Source organism: Dryobates pubescens, chromosome 25 (assembly GCF_014839835.1).
Source record: "Dryobates pubescens isolate bDryPub1 chromosome 25, bDryPub1.pri, whole genome shotgun sequence".
In the NCBI taxonomy this organism is placed as follows: Eukaryota; Metazoa; Chordata; class Aves; order Piciformes; family Picidae; genus Dryobates; species Dryobates pubescens.
The window spans coordinates 4,169,390-4,188,923 of NC_071636.1; the positions used below are offsets into that span (position 1 = coordinate 4,169,390).

The following is a 19,534-nucleotide window of genomic DNA, read 5'->3' on the forward strand; positions in this document are numbered from 1 at the left end:
ACTGACGACAACAACAACAGAGTTGAAAATATTCAAAACAGTTTCAAAGCCAAATAAAAATACTCCTCGATAAAAACTACCTAACACAATCACAAAGCCAATTCATAAAATAGGTCTACTAGCTCGGGAAGGAGCAAACAACAAAAAGAAGGGGCAGCCCCCCCCCAAAAAAAAAAAAAAGATAAAAAAATAAAAAATTAAACCTAACAGCTACCAAAATAAATAAAAGAAGAATCGGTGGGCTGGGGGCAGGGAGGGGGGAAGCGTAAACCGTCGGTGGTTAGTAAGAAAGCGAGATGATCTCCTCGGGTTCAGTCCAGTGTGGTCTGGTCAAAAGGGAGAGATCGGGGCAGGGCGGCAGGAGCCTGGCAGCCGGCCGGCAGTGTGCAGTTTGATTCAAGAAAAAGGTAACCTTGGCTCATCCCCCGAGGCTCACCAGATCTTCCAGCCGCTGTCCTCGGTTAGGTCACTGGGGAGTCTGTGGGACACAGCAGGGGAGGGAAGGGACAGGATCTAGAACAACCAACAGCTTTTCTCTTGGGGTTTCCTTCCGCTGTGATCTGATAGAAGTACTCGATACCCAAACCTGCCCCAGCACAGCCTTGCTATGCATCTTGCTGGCACAGGGAGGGGCAGAGCAGAGATGCTTCCATCTTTAATGGGAGCGTGCAGGCCTGGGAAGCAAGGCCTCACATGCTGTGCAGGCTGCCTGCCCAGACCTGTGGCACTCCTGGCCCTGGAGGCCTGTGACATAGCAGGGTCCAGCTGTTTCTCCAGTACTCTGCTCTGTGCAGCCCTGCCAGGCTGCTAAAAGGCTCTTGTCTGGACACTTCCCTGCAAGTTTTTGTCCTCCTTTTTGAAAAGCTGAGATATTTTTTGTTTTAAGCCAGATAATTTCAGCCACATTTGCAAAGCAGAGACCATCCACCAGTTCCCTCTTGGGCCCATGCAAGGACCAGCAACAGAACTGAGGAGATAAGATTTTCCTGCTCTTCTCCCAGGCAGAAGAGGAAAAATCTCACTCCCCAGAGATAGTGGTCTCAGCAGCAGTGAGAACATCCAGTTACATGGAGGAGGCTTCCCTAGCCACACAGGTGAGCCAAATTTGTTCTCAGGATCACATTGGGTTGTGATTCTGGCCAACCCTGCAGACCTCTCCTCTTTCTGTCAGCACTCCCTTTGCCATCCTCTTTACACTCAGACACTAAATGATCCTTACACAGCACTCCCAGCCTGGGGACCATAAAGTAGGAACTCGGCCTGCCAAGCTCCTAGCACAGAACAAGAGCACCAGGCTGGCCACAGGCCTCCTCCCACAGGCTGGGTCAGGCCAGTGAGCCTTCAGCAGCACCTACAGCTCCTGCCCAGAGCCCAAGCACAGGGGCCAGCTCAGAACTTCCTTTCATTACCCATCCGTGTGAAGTTCTCTTACCTCCTGCCTCCTTGGTCCCCAGCTTCAGTGATACCCGTTGGTAAAAGCTGTTGCAATCAAGGGACCCTGTGAAGAAAGAATTTAACCCCTACTCTTAAGCAAACAAGGAGAAGCACTACCACAACAAACTTATTTATGGCCCAAATGCTAGGAAAGGCAGTTTCATCTGGGGGTACCGGGTCTGAAGAGCACATCCCCCTGCAGGACACTGTGTTAAGGCCAAGACAGGCTCTGGGAAAGTCTGGGCCGTATCAGAGAAAGGTCTGGAAATCAGCACCTTGAGTGGTGGCCAGAGAGAGCCAGCAAGGCCCAGTGTTGGTAGCTCCAAGTGGTCTGGGGCTCAGAGGTGGCATGGCAGATACTGCAGTAAGTGGCATTTCTTAAGCAGAAAGCAGGCTGTGGGCTGAGAGGGGGCCACCCACCACTGCTCGCCTTCATCACCATATGGAGATGCAGCCCCCTCCCCTGGCCATGCCACTGTCCTTCCCCCCACTGTGCTGAGAGGAACACTCACCCCTAGGCTGTGGCCAAAGCCGGTGCTTGGGGCTGGACTGGCAGCGCTGATGTAACTACTGACCCCTGAGTCCTGGTTGGCAGCTCCATAAAGCTCTGCCATCGGCCCGGGGCTGGTGGTGCCCAGAAATCCACCGGTGCGACTGGGGGTGGAACCTACAGGAGGCAGCAAAACTACGTAGTGAAGATCCTAAAAATGCAACCCCGTCCCACCCCCCTCCCGCTGCCCATCGCAAACCTCTGGGACAGGACACCGAGCTGGGGAGGAAAGTGGCAGTTACCTGTCCCTCGCACCACAGCCGCCGCAGCCGCTGCTGCCGCCATTGGTCCATACGCAGTGAGGGGGATTGCTGGAAAAGAAGGAAGGGGCGCTGTGCTACACAGGGACCAACAGGAGCCTTCATTTCCTGCTGCAAAATACCAGGCCCACAGAGACATGGGCTTAGTGCATCACACAGGACAGCTGACAATGACAATAGGGACGGGCACAGCCCTGCATTTATTAGCATCCTTTTGCACAGCAAATGTCTGGGGAACTCACTGGCCATGCTCTGCTAAGCTCACCTCCCAGAGCAGCCAAAGGCACAACACCGAAAAGCTGAACCAGAAGGGGGCAATTTCAGATGTTTCCTGTTGCTATTTAGCTTGCAAGATGCAGTTAATCTGAAGCTACAGATCCAGATTTTGGCTCTATATGTGGAGAAGTGCAGCAGCTCAGAGGCAGCAGCTGACAGCTCAGAGTCCTGAGGCTCAGCCCCTCCTCTCTGTCCCTTGGTAGTATTCTTGAATAACAGCTTAATAGCCTCTTTCTCCCTATTCTCTGCTCTGCTTAAGGCACACCGTCGTCCCCACCCTGAGTTTTGTTCCTGAACTGCTCAAACCCTTACTGTTCATTGTAGAAGAACAAGAAACATATACCTAGGGAGCAGGAACTAGAAACGGCTTAATTAAAACAGTAAGTCTTAATTTATATGTAGCAGTTCTAATTCCCAACTCTACTGCCACAGGCATCCAGCCCTCAGGGCAGAAGGCATCTAGCCAGTATGCTTCTCTTTGCCCTTAAAATGACTGGGTCAGCATTTCATGCTTCAATGTGAAATTCACTGTGATTCTGTTTAGAGCACCATAAAAAGAGGTCAGAACAAATCAATCGCGTTAAGGCTGAAACCCAGACTAGCTTATAAGGGAATATTTAGTAGCAGGCACCAGCCTGTTTCAAGCCAACGTCATACAAGGCTTATATCTGGGTTAGCCGCTCATTACAAGGCCCTGGGCCAACAGCAGCATGTTGCTGCTTTGCATCATCCCCAAAAACACTGTTCTGGGGAGGAAGGCTGCTGGCAGCCACCCTCCTGTCCCATCATCATTTTAAGCCCCTAACACACAACTGAGTGAATACTGTTTTACTGCGAAAGGAGGCCAAGCTGTCTCAAGGAGACTCCAGTTCTTTTTCCAGGAAAAGCCCATCCTGCTCTTGCAGTCTGCCTACTGAGACACCAGGTTCGTGTTGTGATGACAAAGCACCTGCATGTTAGCTGCCTGGGAGCTGGAGCAATCATCCCTTCTTGTGCCATCCCCTCATCTCAGTTCCACTTGCCAAGCCCACAAAGCGCAGCCCGTTCATGCACACGCATCCACTCAAAGGCACAAGGGCCCTCGAGCCCTGCACAGCTCGCTGGGCCTTTGTAGGAACCAAGGGGGCCCTGCCCTCCACGGGACCAACTCCAGCCTATACATGGGAATCGCAGCTCTGGGCCTAGCCAAGAGGCTGCACAGTGGCTGTTTAACAGTAGGTAAGCGTAATGGGGAGGGAAGAATGCCACGATCCCCAGCTGGTGCTTCAGCGAGGCACTCAGGACTGTAAGCTAACATGGCACCCAGCCAGGCCTGCAGCATTAATAACTTCTTGTTGTACAGAGCCCTGGTGCACCCCAGCTGCTGATGACAGCCAGGCCTGGGGCAATTCACCTCCACTAGGAAAAGGCACAAGTGCAGTCAAGGGGGACCTGGAGGGAAAAGCACTTTTGCTGAGACACCAACATTCCTCTACAAACGTTATGGGTTTTGCAGAAAAACATACATGTAAATAAACAACTGGACCCACATCTCCCTCACTTGACAACCAAAAGGCTCAGAGGTGGGGGCTGGTGTTTATGCAGTTGCATTCATGGTGTCAGGAGAGGACTGTCTTAAAGGGGAGCTAGGATTATGGTCTCCCTCTACCTTCCTCAAGGCAATTTATTCATTGGCCGCTGCCAACCTCAGCATCCTGAGGAATGGAGAAGTCCTTGAGGATCGACAAGGTTCTGTGCCACAGAAACCCCCTTTCAAGCCTGATGGTACTGATAATTCCAGGACAGCTTCTCAGGAAGCTTTTCCACACCTCCATTGTGGAGAGATTCAAACCCTGAAACAGGTGGAGGCAAGGAAGCGCTGGAGGAGGAACACCGCAGAAATGACATGGCACATGGGGAGCAGGGTGCTACACAAAGCTGCTTTGCTACAACAAAAACCATGGACACGACAGAGCTGGGGAAAACATGGCCATGGAAGGGAGAGTAGACAGAAGGAACATCCCCTAGAGAGAACACACTGCACACAACCCAGGGACTGAGGATCCAGAGGGTATTTGCACTGTGAGGACACTGAGCCAGGACTAGTCTCTGGAGAATGGTCCTCTGCCCGCCCCGTTCCATTCCACAGTCCCCTACAAGCAGTGCAGGACACTGTAGAGTCCCACCACACTCGCTTCTGCCCAGGCAGTACATGCGGGAACAGCTGGGAAGCTGCACCACCTGGAGTAGGGAAATGGGATTAGAGTAATCAGGAGTGCCCCCACACCCTTTCCCTCCTCCCCACACTCCAGATCTCATCCTTGCAGCAGCTCAGGTTATGGTCATTTGTAGACCCTTGAGAAGTCACCCTGCTCTCTGCAGTTTTCCAGGTCTGGTTTACACCCAGCCTGGGGCGAGGAGCTAAAACCGAGGCAAGCAGCAGGAAACGCCATCTAAGGATTACATGCCTTCATTTAGTATGACCTGCATTGCCCTTCTCAGAGGCAATACACATGGCTCTGATTGCCTCTCCATCTCTCCAGCCCCAGCTTTGGATGGAGCTCAGATGGAAGAGGAAATAAGGAACGTTTCCAGGCTAACTGCACCAGGCTGTGGAGCAGTGACACCACTGGAACAGCCCAAAGCCCCCTTCTCCCCTTCAGCCTGTGAGTGTAGGAAATGAGTGGGACTGACCTGTGAGCTCAGGGAGGACGGGGGCACTCGGGAGAGGGGTCCGCTCTACACGGAACTCTAAAAACGAAATGCAAGACAGCTTAGGAACTCATCAAACGCCCCAAGGGAGACCCCGCAGAGAGACAGCAGCCGGGGTCTGCTGGGGGAGCAGCCTGCAGCCAGGCTGCGACCAGACCAGTGTCTTCTTTAAACTAATGCATAACTGCTGCTGAAAGGTGCTGGACTCCTGCCCTGGACACTGAAAGGATCCTTTTGTCCTTAGAATAATACTCGCCAAGGCTTGAGAACAAGTGCAAGCTTCACTGTGCAGCCTCAGGTCAGCCCTGGAGCACCTCCCTGCAACCCATCCAAGCTGACCTCTCAGCTGCTACACCAGTGGGTGCTCAGCATGTTCCACACTCACTGGGGTATGGGTTTATGATGAGGCACTTGAAGCCACTACCAATGAGACTCATACACTGGATTCAGGGAGAGCTTCCAGCTAGGAGGCAACAGCAGCTTTCAGCCACAGTCAGCCTGGGCTCACCTCAGGCAAAGAAGAAACTTCCCAGCCCCTAACATCAAGACTTCATTTATAAACCATCACACTGAGGGATGGAGTAAGGAAGGGATGTTCAGAGTTGCCACTTCTCTAAAAAATAGCAAGACAGTCTTTTTCCCTGAGTGTGCTCTGCCTTGCTCCCCAGCTTTGCAGAAAACAGGAGGGAGGAAGAGGCCACATAAAGCTGTGAGCAGCTGCAGCACAGCAGGTTCCAGCCATTGATCGCACAATCCATGTTCAGAGCACATGGTGAGGTTGGGAGCTTGAAACCACCCAGTTTGCTGAGGATCTGCAGCCCATCACCCCAGCAGATGCTTTCCTGGAGGCTGTGAGTGGTCCAGGCACTGTTTAAAACACAACTACAGTGTTGCAGGCCCCTGCATTTTGGGTGCCAAGGAGTTCCATGGCTCATGGAAATGCACATTTCAAAATTCTGTGCTACTTTCAGAGTGGTGGCAACTCTTGTAAAGACAGACAGACACACACAAAGGCAGCGAGGCAGGAAGAGCTGCAGGGGCCCTTCTGTGTTACAGCAGCAGCCCTACAGAGGAGGCCAACATAAAGGGCATTGGAGCAGCCTTGGGCTCTTCCTGCCACTGGAGTGTGAGGATAATCCTAATGAAGGACAGGCTGCTCCCACCTATTCCAGGGCTTCTCCCCTCCCCCTTCACATCCGTCTCCAATTTGAAGAAAGATCTAGCACGGGAATGGGGCAGAGCCTGGGTCACAGATCATGCCAGGGACTCCCATCACCTGAAGGCAGAGCAAAAAAACCAAGCAAGGGAGCACCACTCACCAGGGAACTGGTAAGTGTAGCCAGGTGCAATGCCAGTGTAACTTCGACTCGCGTAGGTGGCGGCTTGAAAGCCTGGGTAACCTGGGGGAAGAGAAAAGGACTCTGTTACTGCAAGCTCACAGGTTCCATGTCCTTAGCACCAGGCTGCTCACAAGCAGTGTGACTACTGGTGTTAGAAAGCAGGAACAGGGAAATAACAGAAACCCTGGGAAGTTGCTGGGCAGAGTGCACAGCGCCAGCAAGTCTACAGAAAGTTTTAGCAGGCCTGTTTGACTTCTTCTTCACGTCAAACATGTAAGGACACGGATGTTTCCTTCTCAGAAACTCGTAACTCTGTACGACTAAGGCTTTCTGATGCATCAGCTGGATTTACAAATAGGAAACTGGGGAGCTGGGGGCTGAACAGCTCTGAGTCATTTTGCACCAAAGCACTGGCGAATGCAGACAGAGTGCTTCTGCCTGGCACCAGGCAGGACAACTCCTGCCATTCCCTGAGAAGCTGACCACCCCTACAGAACAAGCCTGTGAGAACGCAGGGCACTGACTCAGAGACGAATATTTGATTTGAGATCTCTCAAGACACGAGTTTGTGGATTTCCCAGTGACTCAGCTTGAGCTTTGCTGATTTAAAATTCAGATGGCTTAGACAAGGCAAAACTCAAACCCACGGGCTGGAGATTTGTTTTCCTTCAATAAGTCAAGTGAAAACATTGGGGGGAAAAGTGCCCTTTTTGGGGTTTTGTTCAGTGACTAACTGCTACTCAGCAGGCTTAGTAACGAGAGTCAGGCTGAGTACACCCTGCCCAGCAACACCAGCAATGATACTGAGCAAACAGTCTGCTCCTGGGTCAGCTCAGGCCTGGCTGGAGCAAACTTGAGAAGGGAGAGAAGCCAGGAACAGCAACCGTGCTAGAAAGATCATGCTTGGCTCTCAGACCCAGGCATGAGGTGTTTGCAACCCTGAAGAGGAGGCTATAAAGGACCATTTTCTTTTTTCAGTCTTTTATATCTGAATGGATTTGCTTTAGAATCATTGACAGACATGTGACCCCAGCCTGCTTGTCACCAATTTCTCATACAAGACAGTCCCATGATAATTGCATATAATTTTCCTTGCCATATCAGATACTTGCTGTCCCTGAGAGGGAAGCAACAAAACGAGACAAAGCTTAATTAGACCTTAAAGGACATTTTTACAGTGTTTAACCAACAGTGAGGACATTTCTATGGACCACTGTTAGAAGTGGAAGCCTGGGGCCTCTTTAACCAACTAATTCATCAGAAAGACTGTAGAAAAGTGGGAGGAAGATGCCTGGACACAGATTACTCCACACTCGATTTAGCTCTGTAGTTACATTCTACTCCACGAGAGGCATTAAAGATTTCCAGTCTCTGCACTACGGCACTGCGGGGCCGTTAAGAGATCGTAGGGGGCCAGAGCCGCCCAGCACATGGTCGCGCCCGGCCGTCTCCAGCTGTCGCAGGGCAGCAGTGACAAGTTTGCAGTTTTTCCAGGTGCCACCAGAGGGCAAATTGTGATCGCAAACAGGTCCCAGCAGCCCCCAGCAGCCCCGGCCTTGGGAGCAAGGAGAGCTGCCCTTGGCCGCCCTGCCTGCTCTCAGAATAAAGCCTCTAAGCTGCTGCCTGGCACGGCAGGGAGCTGGGGAGGAGATCTGTCCTTGGGCTTACCCAGCATGCCAATCCCGAGCATGAAGGCATCCATCCCGTAAGGCATGACTCGGGACCGCCCTCGTGCCGAGCCCGTGGGGGACATCACCTCCTTCGGCTGGGCTTTTTTACACTCCACCTGCCACAAGAAAGCAAGGATCAAGTTCAGCCGCTGTGGGCACAGGGCACTGACACAGAGCACAGTGCCTGGGCTGTAGGCCAGGCAAGGCTGCTGGTGTGTGGCACTCCCCACAAGCCCATTCCTCTGTCCTCCCCCCCAGTGTCCCTGCCTCTGGCCTGCACGCTGCCTGCCTTCCCGCTCGCTCTGCAGGCACCAGCAGCGAGGACATCAAAATTCATCTCCTTTCTTTTCCTCCTCGTGGTGCTGCCCTTGACACTCTGCCTGGCCCTGCACCTGGGCCTCAAAGCTTAATTTTCCTCTTTTCTGAATAAAAGCAAAACCTGCCCCCTTCCAGGCCACCAAGAGGTTTCATATAACTTCAAAACCCCCAAATACTGCTCAGTTCCTCATTGCAGTTAGCTCTTCTTGAAAGCTCAGTATTGTGCTGGTTCACCTCCATACTGTGAATTTCTTCCCCAAACCGGCTCCTGTTGTTTCAGGGAAAAGACTAGGAATTTCCCACTGTAGAGGAAGTGCATCAGGACCCAAGCTCCTGGCACTGCCCTACTCTATCCCATACCTCTATCCCTTCTTCCCCAGCTTCTGCCCCAGACACTCACCATTTTGTTGTTGATCTCATGGAAGTGGATTTCGCACACTTTTTCCACAATGTCTTCACTTTCAAATGTGACAAACCCAAACCCTGAAGAAAAAGCAAAACTCCTTGATCAGGTCAGAGCTCTGCACAGTTTGCACCCACCACTCAGATTCTTTCATTGCCAGGAGAAGAGAAGGATAGCACAATCAAGCCTTTCTCAAACAGCTGTCACTCATCTTCCCTCTGCAGCAAATCCTGCTTTTATCTACAAGAACAGGACCATCCCCTTATAGATTCCCCTTCCCTCCTCATCCTGTACCTCCCACCCACTCTGAACTCCACTGCTCTCAAAACCAATTACTTAAAAAAAACCCAAACCCCTTTGCTATTTGCAAGGCAAACCACATGGCTGGTAACACTGGGGGGGATCCCAGCAGACGCTCACACAAAGAGTTGATGGAGAAACCAACAGCTGCTTGCCAGGACATCGCCATCCTTGCTAAACACCCCCCCTCCCCCAGCACTAACACCCTGCACATTTCCTCGGCAGTCACCCGGGGCCTTGAACAAGCAGGCAGCATCAGCAACACAGTTGCAGAGAGCAAGACAGATATACACACGGAAAGCAATGTGAAAAGTTCCACCGAAGTAAGGTTAGTATCTAGGGTAAGACAGGACAGCGTGTTCCTGGCCCTTGGCCCACCTCACACCTCCTTTCTTGTACCAACCCCTTTCCTGACAGCTTTGGCAACGACCAGTTTGAGTGGGCAGACTAAACTCCTCTCGGCTGACTGCAGCCGCTTCCGGAAAACTGAGGCAGGTGGGAGGATGTCTTTAAGCCTGCCTTACAAGCAAGATGGGATTAAGCAGAGCTTTCCGTTTTCCAGAACTGGCCAATTCCACGATGCTTTAAAATAACTTTTCTGAAAACAGATGAGGATCTGCTGTCAAGAACCCCACATTTTCTCCATACTGCCAGAAAAGTCTCTTCTTAAACTCCATCTGTCTCTGCCCAGGTAGTTTCACACCATTCACCTCAACAACCTCAAGCAGAGTTTCTGGGGAATTCAAAACCAAAACTCTGATGCTGACACAGTCCACAGCTGCATCAGACCCCCATCAGGACTGCTGCACCCTGGGCAGAGCCCCTCACTGCCCACATGGCACTGGCAGCTCTCCCTGCTTCTTCTGAAACACCCAACTCTTTGACTAGCAGCTGGAAGGGACTCATGGAGGAATGGGGGTTAACACTTCTTCGTTTTTAAGATGAAGCTGGAACAACATCCAGGCCAGGCAATCAGAGTAGATTTAATGGCTTTAGAAAAAAGCAAAAACCTGAAGGGCACACAGTGTAACAAGAGCAGAAGGGAGTGTTCCCTTGCTGATCTGGGGGCAGAGGTGCTTGGAAATGCTTCAAACAACACACAGACGGGAGAGTTGCCCAGCACGGGGCTGTTACTGGCCCTGAATTGGAAGAGGCCAAAGCTAAACCTGAAGGTTAAATTGTTACCAGTAAATGTCGGAGCTGGTGCAATGCTAGTGTGGAGCCTGCCACACCAGCAGGTAATGGGCCTGAAGACTCACCAGCAAAGTGGAGGCAGGAACACCCACAGCGGGCTGGGTCCAGATAGTGCAGATATTACAGCCTTGCTCCTATCCTGAAACCAGACTCCCACCAGCAAGACCCGGGTAAGAAAAGGTGACCTGGGAGCACAAGTGGGCTCTGGGCCGAGGAAGGGATGAGAAGCAGGTACTACACAGGCTCTCGTGTCAGCTTTCCCAGAGCTCAGATTACTTGGGACAAGGTAAGACACACACTGCAGGCTGGAGCCACAGAGGTAAGCGGGCAGGGGAGGGGGCCCTCTCCTCTCACATATCTGCAGCTCGGCGAGTTTACAGCACAGGAAATGCACTGGACAAAAGCTCTCTATGCTGCAAGGGATGCTGGTAAAGGATGCAGATGCAAAAGGATGGGGCAACTGGAGGCCAGATAAAGAGCAGCTGCGGCCCACATCCCCTGCTGCTGGAATACTAACCCCTCCAAGAAAGGAGGCAACCCCTCTCCTATAGCTAGAAGACAGCTCTCACCTCGGTGTCGGTTGGTTGTCTTGTCGAACATCAGCATCGCGTCATCCACCTGCAAAGAGAAGGGCTCCCATCAGATTATTACTGTTGCCATGAGCATCCTCTGACACAATTGTGCAGAGCTTCCTGGACCTCCTGTCCCCAAGAAGGAAGCATGCACATGCACACACCAGCTACCACACCAGGCACTTCCCCAAGCCATAACCAGCATGGTCCCCCCCACCAGCCCAGCCCGGGGCAGGTGCAGCCTTGCTGAGCCCCCTTGGCCCGGCCCCTGGCAGCAAGCGACCCCAATTGTTTGCCTGCGGCTCCAGCCGGGGGGCAAGGAGCAGGGAAAGCATTGTTCCCAAATCCCAGCCTCAAAGCAGAGGAGAATTTAGCGGGGGGGTGGGGGGGTGGAGAGAGAAGCAAAGCTGGAGTGGGGAGAGCAATAAGGGGCCTCCCAGCGACAGGGGAAGCAGAGGCCTCAGACAACAGAGCCTGCCTGGGAAAGCTGGGAAGCGCCCCTGCCCCCACCCCAGAGGAGCCTTTCCTCTAAGTGAGGTTTCCCACTGCTGGAGGCTGTAATTAGAGCAAATTTACTGCAAGGACTGAGCAGGGCTGCCTTCCCGGGGGGAGGGGCGGCTGGGCCCCATCCCCCAGCCGCCCCGGGGCTGCTCTCCTCCCTGGCCAGCACATCACCGCCTGCTGCCACTATTCCCGCATCTCCCCACGGGTGTTGCCTCGCAGAGCCAGAGCTGCTCCGCTGGCCAGGCCGAGCAGGGTTAAAAAATACACTTCAATCCCCTCCGTGTAAGCCCCAGTGTAAACCTGTCCCACTGACCCATCCCTCCTCTCTAATACCACTGCCTTAATCCGATTATGAAACTGGACGTGCAAGTGCTCAGGGGAGGCAGCAGCAGACTCCGGCCAGCAGCTGCCCTGGCCCTCCTCCTCCTCCATGTAAGATAACCGCTCCTCGAGCAGCAAGCCCCATGCACCCTCAGCTCCGCAGAAGGATTACCCCCTTGCCTCATCCCCAAGAAGCATCTGTATTGTTGCCTTCTCCACAACAGCCCACCAGTGAGGGCAGAGTGCTGCCCATACCATGACATGGGCCCCGAAGAGCCCACAGCCTCAGCCAGGGAATGGAGAAGGCTCCGAGCCTCAGCCCCCCATGACTACATGGGGTACCCGACTCCACCTCTGCGCCATGAGGATGAATGGAGCCCTCGCTAACATTTCCAGTGCTGTCATGAGTAGACAGAGATCATCTTTGGTGCCCTTGGGCTTGTCCAACACATCCACCCTGCAAGAGTGAGAGGTGACAACAGAAAACCTGGCTGCAGTTCCTCCAGCACTCTTCCTGTCCCAGTTCAGTCTCCCTCAGCCAAGTCAACAAACAAAGAAACGTGCCAGGCATTCAGTCAGAGCCATGGGGGATGTAAGACTTCACACAGACCCAAAGAAATTCTTCAGCAGCTTCCCAAGACATAGTCAAGGAGCTGGAAGGTGGTAGCAGTTCATCATGCTGCCGTTCCCCATCACTCCTCACTCCTGCCCCAGCACCATTTCCCTCTGTGGTGCCAGCACAACTGTGATGTGCTGGCAGGAAGCCTGACATAGCTTAAAAATATTTCAGAAGGTTTTAGTTCTGATTGTGTTCATTTCTTAAGATAGATCCATTCTTCCAACCAGTTCTCAAAAAGGCTGGGCACATAGCTGTCCTCTTCCCCACTGAACGCTGGGAGAAAGCTGTGTCAACAGCACTCTGCAGCAGTGCCACTCCCTAACACTTCAGCTCAGGTAGCTGGAGCCCACAAACTCATCACAGTGAGAGATGGGCATGAGAAAGAAAAACCCCAATGGGGGCAAGCACAGCACTGCTGCTGACTTGGTCTGTCCAAGTAGCCCCAGCAATAACCTGTTTCTCACAGAGCCTGGAAAGCAGGAGAGCAGCTGCAAGTGGCAGAGCCCAGCACACATCCACACAACTGCACCTCACGGCACTCCCATGGAGCTCTAGCACTGTGTGCCGGGAGGAGAACAGCAGCCTTCCTCTGCCTTTTTCTAAGTTTCTGGTGGTGCTTTAAGATCAAGTATCTGCTCAACAACCCAAAACACCTTGTGAAAATGTATTTACAACAACACACACTCTATTTGAAAGGTGTTTCCTGCCATGAACTACATCTAAGAGGGACAGATATGTGTATATACACATCATATCTGAAATAGTCTAACCCCACTCTCTCAACTCTAGGGTGCAAACTGTGTATAGCTACAATCAGGGGGTTTTATTGTCAACAAAATCTATACTTGAGCATCTCCCTGTCTCCCTCCCAAGTGAAAGGCGTTGGGTGGTCTCAGACAGCATGCAACCAGTGCCCTGAAGTAAAGCAGGGCCCTGTAACCTGGGTGGGTACAGACACAGTCACAGAATCATAGAAAGGTTTAGGTTGGAAGGGACCTCCAAGACCATCTAGTTCCAAGCTCCATGCCATGGGACAGTTTCCACTAGATCAGATTGTTCAAAGCCCCATCCAGTCAGGCCTTAAAGTAGTGCTGGAGCCTACAGAGGCAGCAGGATGGGCTGCAGACCGGAGCACACCGTGGGGACGGGAGAAAGGCCTCACCTGTGCCCACAAGGAGTGGCCATTTCCTGCACCCTGCCCTGGAGATACAGCCTTACACTAGACCCCTGCCAGCTCCTGCCATGAGCTCCCCTTGTCTGGAGCAAAGGAAGGGGATGGGGTTCCCTGAGGACCAGCACTACCTAAACACCCAGGCAGACCCTCGTAAGAAGCGCTGACCGCTGAGGGGATCGACGTATCATGAGCGGCTCTCACCCCGGCAAGGGTGCATCGACCCCGCAGCCACAACCAGGTGTGAGTGGCAGCCCCCAGCGGGCAGCTATTGTGGCGGCGAAGCGCCGCGCCGGGCTCTTCCCGGCTGGGCCGCGCCGGGCCCCAACAAAGGCGGCCGCCGGCGGGGCCGTCACCACGGCAACGCGGCCGCCAATAGCAGCTGCCGCCCGGATTAGCGCCGCGCACAAAGCCGCCCCGCTGCGCCGAGCCCGCGCCTGCACCGCCAGCGGCGGCGCCCTCACACGGACCGCGGCCGGACAGAGCCGGCGGGAGAGCGGCAGCCACCGCCCGCCACGGCACAGCGACGGCCACAGCCAAACCCCAGCGACAGCACAGAAACCAGCACAACCTAACCACTGCCACGGCACGGCGACCGCCACACACCGAGTCTTCAGGCAGCCAGACCCCTCCTGCACCGACTCCGTCCCACGCCTGGCCCTGCCGCCATCTTGCCTCACCTCCTCTTTGAAAGACAGCGGGTCAGGGCTGCGAGGGACAGAAGGGACACACAGCCAGGGGTGTGGGGGTGCTCAGGATGGGGAAACAGGAATGTTTGGGGAAATGGCCAGGAAGGGGGGCTGGGCCCTCCAGCAAGACAGGAATGGAGGTGCCATCTCCAGCCAGCCCCCACTGGTTGTCAAGTCAACTACTAAAGAACTGGATGCAGAAGTGTGTGGAAAACAGCATTTAAGAGTTTCAGAAACATTCCTAAATTCATTTTTAAAAGGGCGTGGAAATAATCTATGATCGTAACTGTACTTTCACGACAGCTTTTTCGCTGGGTGAATTGTCTTTCACCCCATTCTCTCTCCCTCCCCACCTCCTTTAAATAAATATTTGTTTCAATTCTTTAAACATACTCAAAAAAGCAGATCACTTTACTGGGAAACTGTTTACCTTAGTGGTCAAGGCTGTCTCCCAGGAAACTTTCCGAGGTGCTGGTCTAGGCTGCAGTTATCCAACATTTGAGGTTAGAAGTTCAAGGTTTGGTAATTTTTAGGAATTGTGTTTAGTGGTGACAGTCAAAACCATCAAAGAAAAGAGAAGGGTCCCCAAAGCAGTGACTCATGTGCACCCTTCCCAAGGAACCCTGCCACAGAAGACTTAGGAGTACCCCTGGAGGTACTTGGCAGCTCAGAGGCAGTCTGAGCCTTACACCCTAGGTGATGGCTAACATCACTTCCTCTAAACTGTGTTTCCAGTGGCTCTCCCTAGCTTTTGGAAACCAAATGGGAGTAGAAGAACAATGAAGCTTTGGCTCAGTGGAGGTAATGCATTCAGAAAGTGAAAAAAGGTTTGTCCCCAGGAACCCTCTATGGATTTGCCAGTGCTGAGACCTCCTGCATGAGGGCAGCAAGCAGCACCTTCCTGAGAGGAGGAAACAGGACCTTCTCAAATCAGCACCAGGTTTTGATGACAGCAGTCTGGTGGTGACAGGAAGGGAAAGTGAGAGCAGAGACAGATTCCACCAAAGCAGCCCTCAGCCTAGACAGAATACTCAGTTGAACAAATGAGGCATTTTGTACCAAAAAGGAATGCAGAATGATCCACCTGGCCTTGACCAAAAGGTCTGATATTTTTCAATGGTTAAGTCCCACTCTAGTATCATTCAATCTTCCTAGGACAGTCACAGGTGTCTGCAAAAGAGGAAGCCAATGACAGCCTCTGGCATATTAAAAAAAAAATAATAATTAAAAAAACTTTCAACAAAAATTTGATGAGAAATGTTGGTTCACTTCCACATGGGTAGATCTTAAAGAAAGTTGTAAATATTCAAGCAAAGGCTTTGCAGAGACAGGCATCTTCTACCTGAATAGCAACTAAAGACGGCTCAGCTGGTCCTAGAAAGAACCATGGCAACATAGTTGTAGAAAAATTGGGCAGAATTACAACTGCTGAGACAGCTTCAGCAAGGGAAATATAAACCAAATTACCTAGAAACCACTTGGCCAACCTGTCAAGAGAGGGCATAAACAACCCTGTGAGCTTCTCTTAGCTGCTCAAATAGGACAGTATGATTGTGGGGAGGAGGATGAACCAACCTGAGTCCAGCTCCAGGGAGCAGGCGTGTTGCACCTGCACGGTGCCAGGAGGACCCTTCTTAATCCTGTTCTGCAAAGCTGTTCTCAAAACTCTGGGAACAAGACTCAGCAAAGGGACAGAGCCTGCACCATGCCACAGGAGAGCAGCACAGCCTGTCCAGGTGTTCCTGCCCACTCCTGCACTGCACCGTGGGCACCTGGCAAATATCAAATGAACCACTGAATACCTGAATGACCATTAGTGCTACAGCATTTTTGGCTATCTGCCTACCAGATGCAGAGCACAGAGAACCCTTTGTTCCAGAGGCATTGTTACCAGAAGCCAAACTGCCTACTGCCGCAAGAGAGGTGATCAGATTCCCCTTCTCCTCCCCTCCCCATCTGTTCATTGCAACCATGTTACGCGTGAGAATTTGCATAAATTGGCCTCTGATCTGTAGAGGAAAATCCAAAAATCCAGTTTGGAAATCCACAGCAGGTTGACAAGTAGCTTTGATCCCAAAAATTTCCAGAGAGCAGCAGATTAAGGATTAATTAACATTCTCCTGATCCAAGCGAGGGAAATCGTGTCCACTGTAAGCACAGGAACAGGTCTTCCTTTTAGAGAAATTCCCCATATAGGTTCCCATATTAGCCAGCAGGGAAAGCCCATTTCATATACCCAAGTCAGCCACATCATTTCCTGGCAGGTGTACATGAATATGCATTTGTGACAGCCACACAAACCCTCCTCAAACCCAGCACCTCAGATACGCTGGTTTTCTCCTGGCTGGGACAGTACTCGAGTCATTGCCCAAGTGAGAGCTCAGAACCTGTCCTAAGCAAATGGTCCTGAATTTGGTCTGAGTATTAGATGGCAGCCTAAAGGTCAAAATCATCCTCAGATCTCAGCAGATCTTTTTCCTTGTTTGCTTCCAGGATATTTTTAGAGAGCAGATCTCTCTCTGGGCATGATCTGCCTCACAGAGAGGCTGACTTTCGTGACCGACTCATCCACACACGCAGATTACCTGCAGGCCCAGCGAGAGAGGCAGACTGTTTTTAAGCACTTTTTGAGCACCCTTGGAGCCACAACTGATTAGTGACTCATGCAAAGACGTCATCGTGAATATATTTCTTGCACTTCTGCTTCCCAAATGGAAAAGCACACAAAACCCCCATGAGTTCAAATACCTGAACTGGGTCCAGGCCCCCATTTCTAGTTTCTGAAAAGATCAGCTTCTAATGACAAACAGGAGACTGGCTGCACCAAGTCAGAGCAGAAACCCACATTGCCCAACACCCCCCCAAGATATCAATCAACCACACACACCATTGGAAGAACATAAAGAATCATAGAATCAATTTGGTTGGAAAAGGCCTTTAAGATCAAACTCAACCATTCTCTAACTCTACCAAAACCACCATGCCCCTTACCACTGCATCTTCTTGTGCTTCCAAGGTATTTGTCATTTGGGGATTTCCTGAAGTCTAGAGGGTGTCTGTGTATTTAAAAGACCTTCCATGAATTTGTCTGATCATGTGGAGCCTATGCAAATTTTAGCAACCACATCCCGGGACAAAGATTTCATATCTTAGATAAGCTCCATGACAAAAGATCTTATTTGTTCAGAGCCTCCTCTCTTGCAATTGATTTGACTTTCTTTAAGTGTAAAATTTTGTCAGACCAACCCTTGAAAAAGAAAGATGATCTGAGTTTTTTCAGTTATGATATGAAACCAATAACCTTGCTTACAAGATCAGAAACCAAATGGTCCAAAGAAATTACTCTGGTGGACAACCCCTTTGTGCCCTAAAATAGTAATGCAGAACATGTTCACACACGTTTAAGTAGAGGAGGAGGAAGCTGGGACTTGAGCTCCTCTGAGGTGAGGCATCCTCATACATGTTGAGCAGACGACTAGCTATGCCTGAGGTGCTAGGTGCAAGATATCTTCCTCCTCTCTGTTTCAGATTTCAGTGAGGGTGGTAGCCTGAATCTGGCTGGAGAGGCTGTTGAAATACTTCCTTGTGCAGCCTAAAGATCTCCAACACATTCAATTTAAGCCAAGACACTTGGCTACGCATACTGTGAATGCAGTTCTTTCCAGGACTTATGTCCTGCAACTGAAAAAATAATCTCCTTTAGAAAACATGTCCATGGCCTTAGCTTGCATCTCAGAGAGATTAGAGTTTTGGAGCCAGAAGTGTTTCCTAGCGATCCCACTATGTTCAAAGCCTTAGCAACTGCACCTGACAGACCATAGCCAGCTTGAGAGCACTTCTCAGTCTCTCTGACTATACTAAGAAAAAAAAAACCCCTTTGTGTTTTCTTCCTCAGGAAAACAGCAGCCCATATTTTTCATTCAGAGTTTTGGAAGGGGAAAAAAAAAGTGATTCTTCTTGATTCTGCTTTGAAGTAGAGAAACTCACACTGTATTTGGGATCCTCTTTGAAGCTTCACCTTTTGTGCCTATTTAAACCAAGTATTTTGATATGAAGAACTGGCATGCCAGTCTCTCCCCTTCTTCCTTTATCCCTAAATAATACTCATGGATTTCCTCCTCAGGCATTTTCATTTTTTCTTTTGCCACTTCTGTTTTACAAGGCTGAGGGGTTTTGGATACAGCAAGGAAAGAAAACAAAGCAAAAAATAGGAGAGCAAGCAGAAATGCCAAAAAAAGAGATAGTTTTTTAAAAAATCAGACTTGGGGAATCTTATTTCAGTAAGTGGGAAAGTATTTCACCTCCAGCCCAACCAAAGTGCCATTTTTTTCCTGCTAATGGACACACAAGGTGTGCTGCTCCTGACCCAAGTTGCACTGACGCTAGCTGCCTTGGTAAACTTGCAAACTGCAGCTCACGGATTTGGACTGCAGAGAACATTATGATAATCTAATTTGACCTCGTCTGTTCTGCAGGCCATAGCACTTCCTCTCGTAACTCTACAGCATGTGCAGGCTGTCTGGACTAAAATGTGTTTTTCAAAAAGCATCTACTGTAATTTAAAGGCCTTAAGTGGTGGCAAATCTAACACACACTTAGGCTTGCGGCCTGAAGATAACCTTCACACAAAACCCCTTCAGCAATCTGCACTCCATTGTCCTCAAAAGCAGAGGACAACCTCTCCCTGATACTGAGATCCATGCTGAGCTTGCTACTGGATTCTCAAAAATTGACTAAAAATCACCTCTGGGAACCTGGTTCCTTGATCTTCAGGAATTAAGACAGGATGACTTGGTACTCCCTACTCTCTCCTCTCTAGATCCCATGCCTTGCTGCACAGGCTAGGAGGAAAGAGGAGTGAGTTTTCTCCTGTCAGATCCAAGAAAACTATGGGGCCACTTAGAATAAGAGGAAACATAGACAAAACCATTTCCTCATAGTGTCAGTCCTCTAAGGAAATGCTTTAAAAGGATATCCTTAATAATTCCTTCTCACACAGTCCCAATCCAATTCAGATGTAGCACTGGCACAAATGACTTAGGAAATATTTTTTCAGACAGGCTTTTCAAAATGAGGATCACTGAAGCTTTACCACCTCTCAGTTAAAGATGCCATAAATTGTGGAGATGAAGACCAGAGTCACGTGCCAACACCTCTAAAGAAGGGATCCTAGGAGACCTCTGAAAGCTAGGAGGCCCCAGAGTGTCATAAACAAACACCAA

General features: G+C 50.9%; 1 protein-coding gene across 5 annotated transcripts in view; it reads right to left on the reverse strand.

Moving 5' to 3' along the window:
- Nucleotides 1–173: 173 nt before the first annotated feature.
- The window catches only part of MSI1 (musashi RNA binding protein 1), a 29,176-nt gene continuing 9,815 nt past the window's right edge, over nucleotides 174–19,534 (reverse strand). For 4 of the 5 annotated variants that reach the window (XM_054172781.1, XM_054172783.1, XM_054172784.1 and 1 more), the window contains 9 exons: nucleotides 11,006–11,054; nucleotides 8,940–9,022; nucleotides 8,220–8,337; nucleotides 6,531–6,611; nucleotides 5,194–5,250; nucleotides 2,227–2,295; nucleotides 1,947–2,101; nucleotides 1,433–1,498; nucleotides 174–478 (listed from right to left, as the gene is read on the reverse strand). In XM_054172781.1, the coding sequence (XP_054028756.1) occupies nucleotides 1,457–1,498; nucleotides 1,947–2,101; nucleotides 2,227–2,295; nucleotides 5,194–5,250; nucleotides 6,531–6,611; nucleotides 8,220–8,337; nucleotides 8,940–9,022; nucleotides 11,006–11,054 (654 nt within the window). In that variant the 3' untranslated portion in view covers nucleotides 174–478; nucleotides 1,433–1,456. The remainder of the gene's footprint in view (nucleotides 479–1,432; nucleotides 1,499–1,946; nucleotides 2,102–2,226; nucleotides 2,296–5,193; nucleotides 5,251–6,530; nucleotides 6,612–8,219; nucleotides 8,338–8,939; nucleotides 9,023–11,005; nucleotides 11,055–19,534) is intronic. The other variant, XM_054172780.1, reaches the window with a different exon arrangement.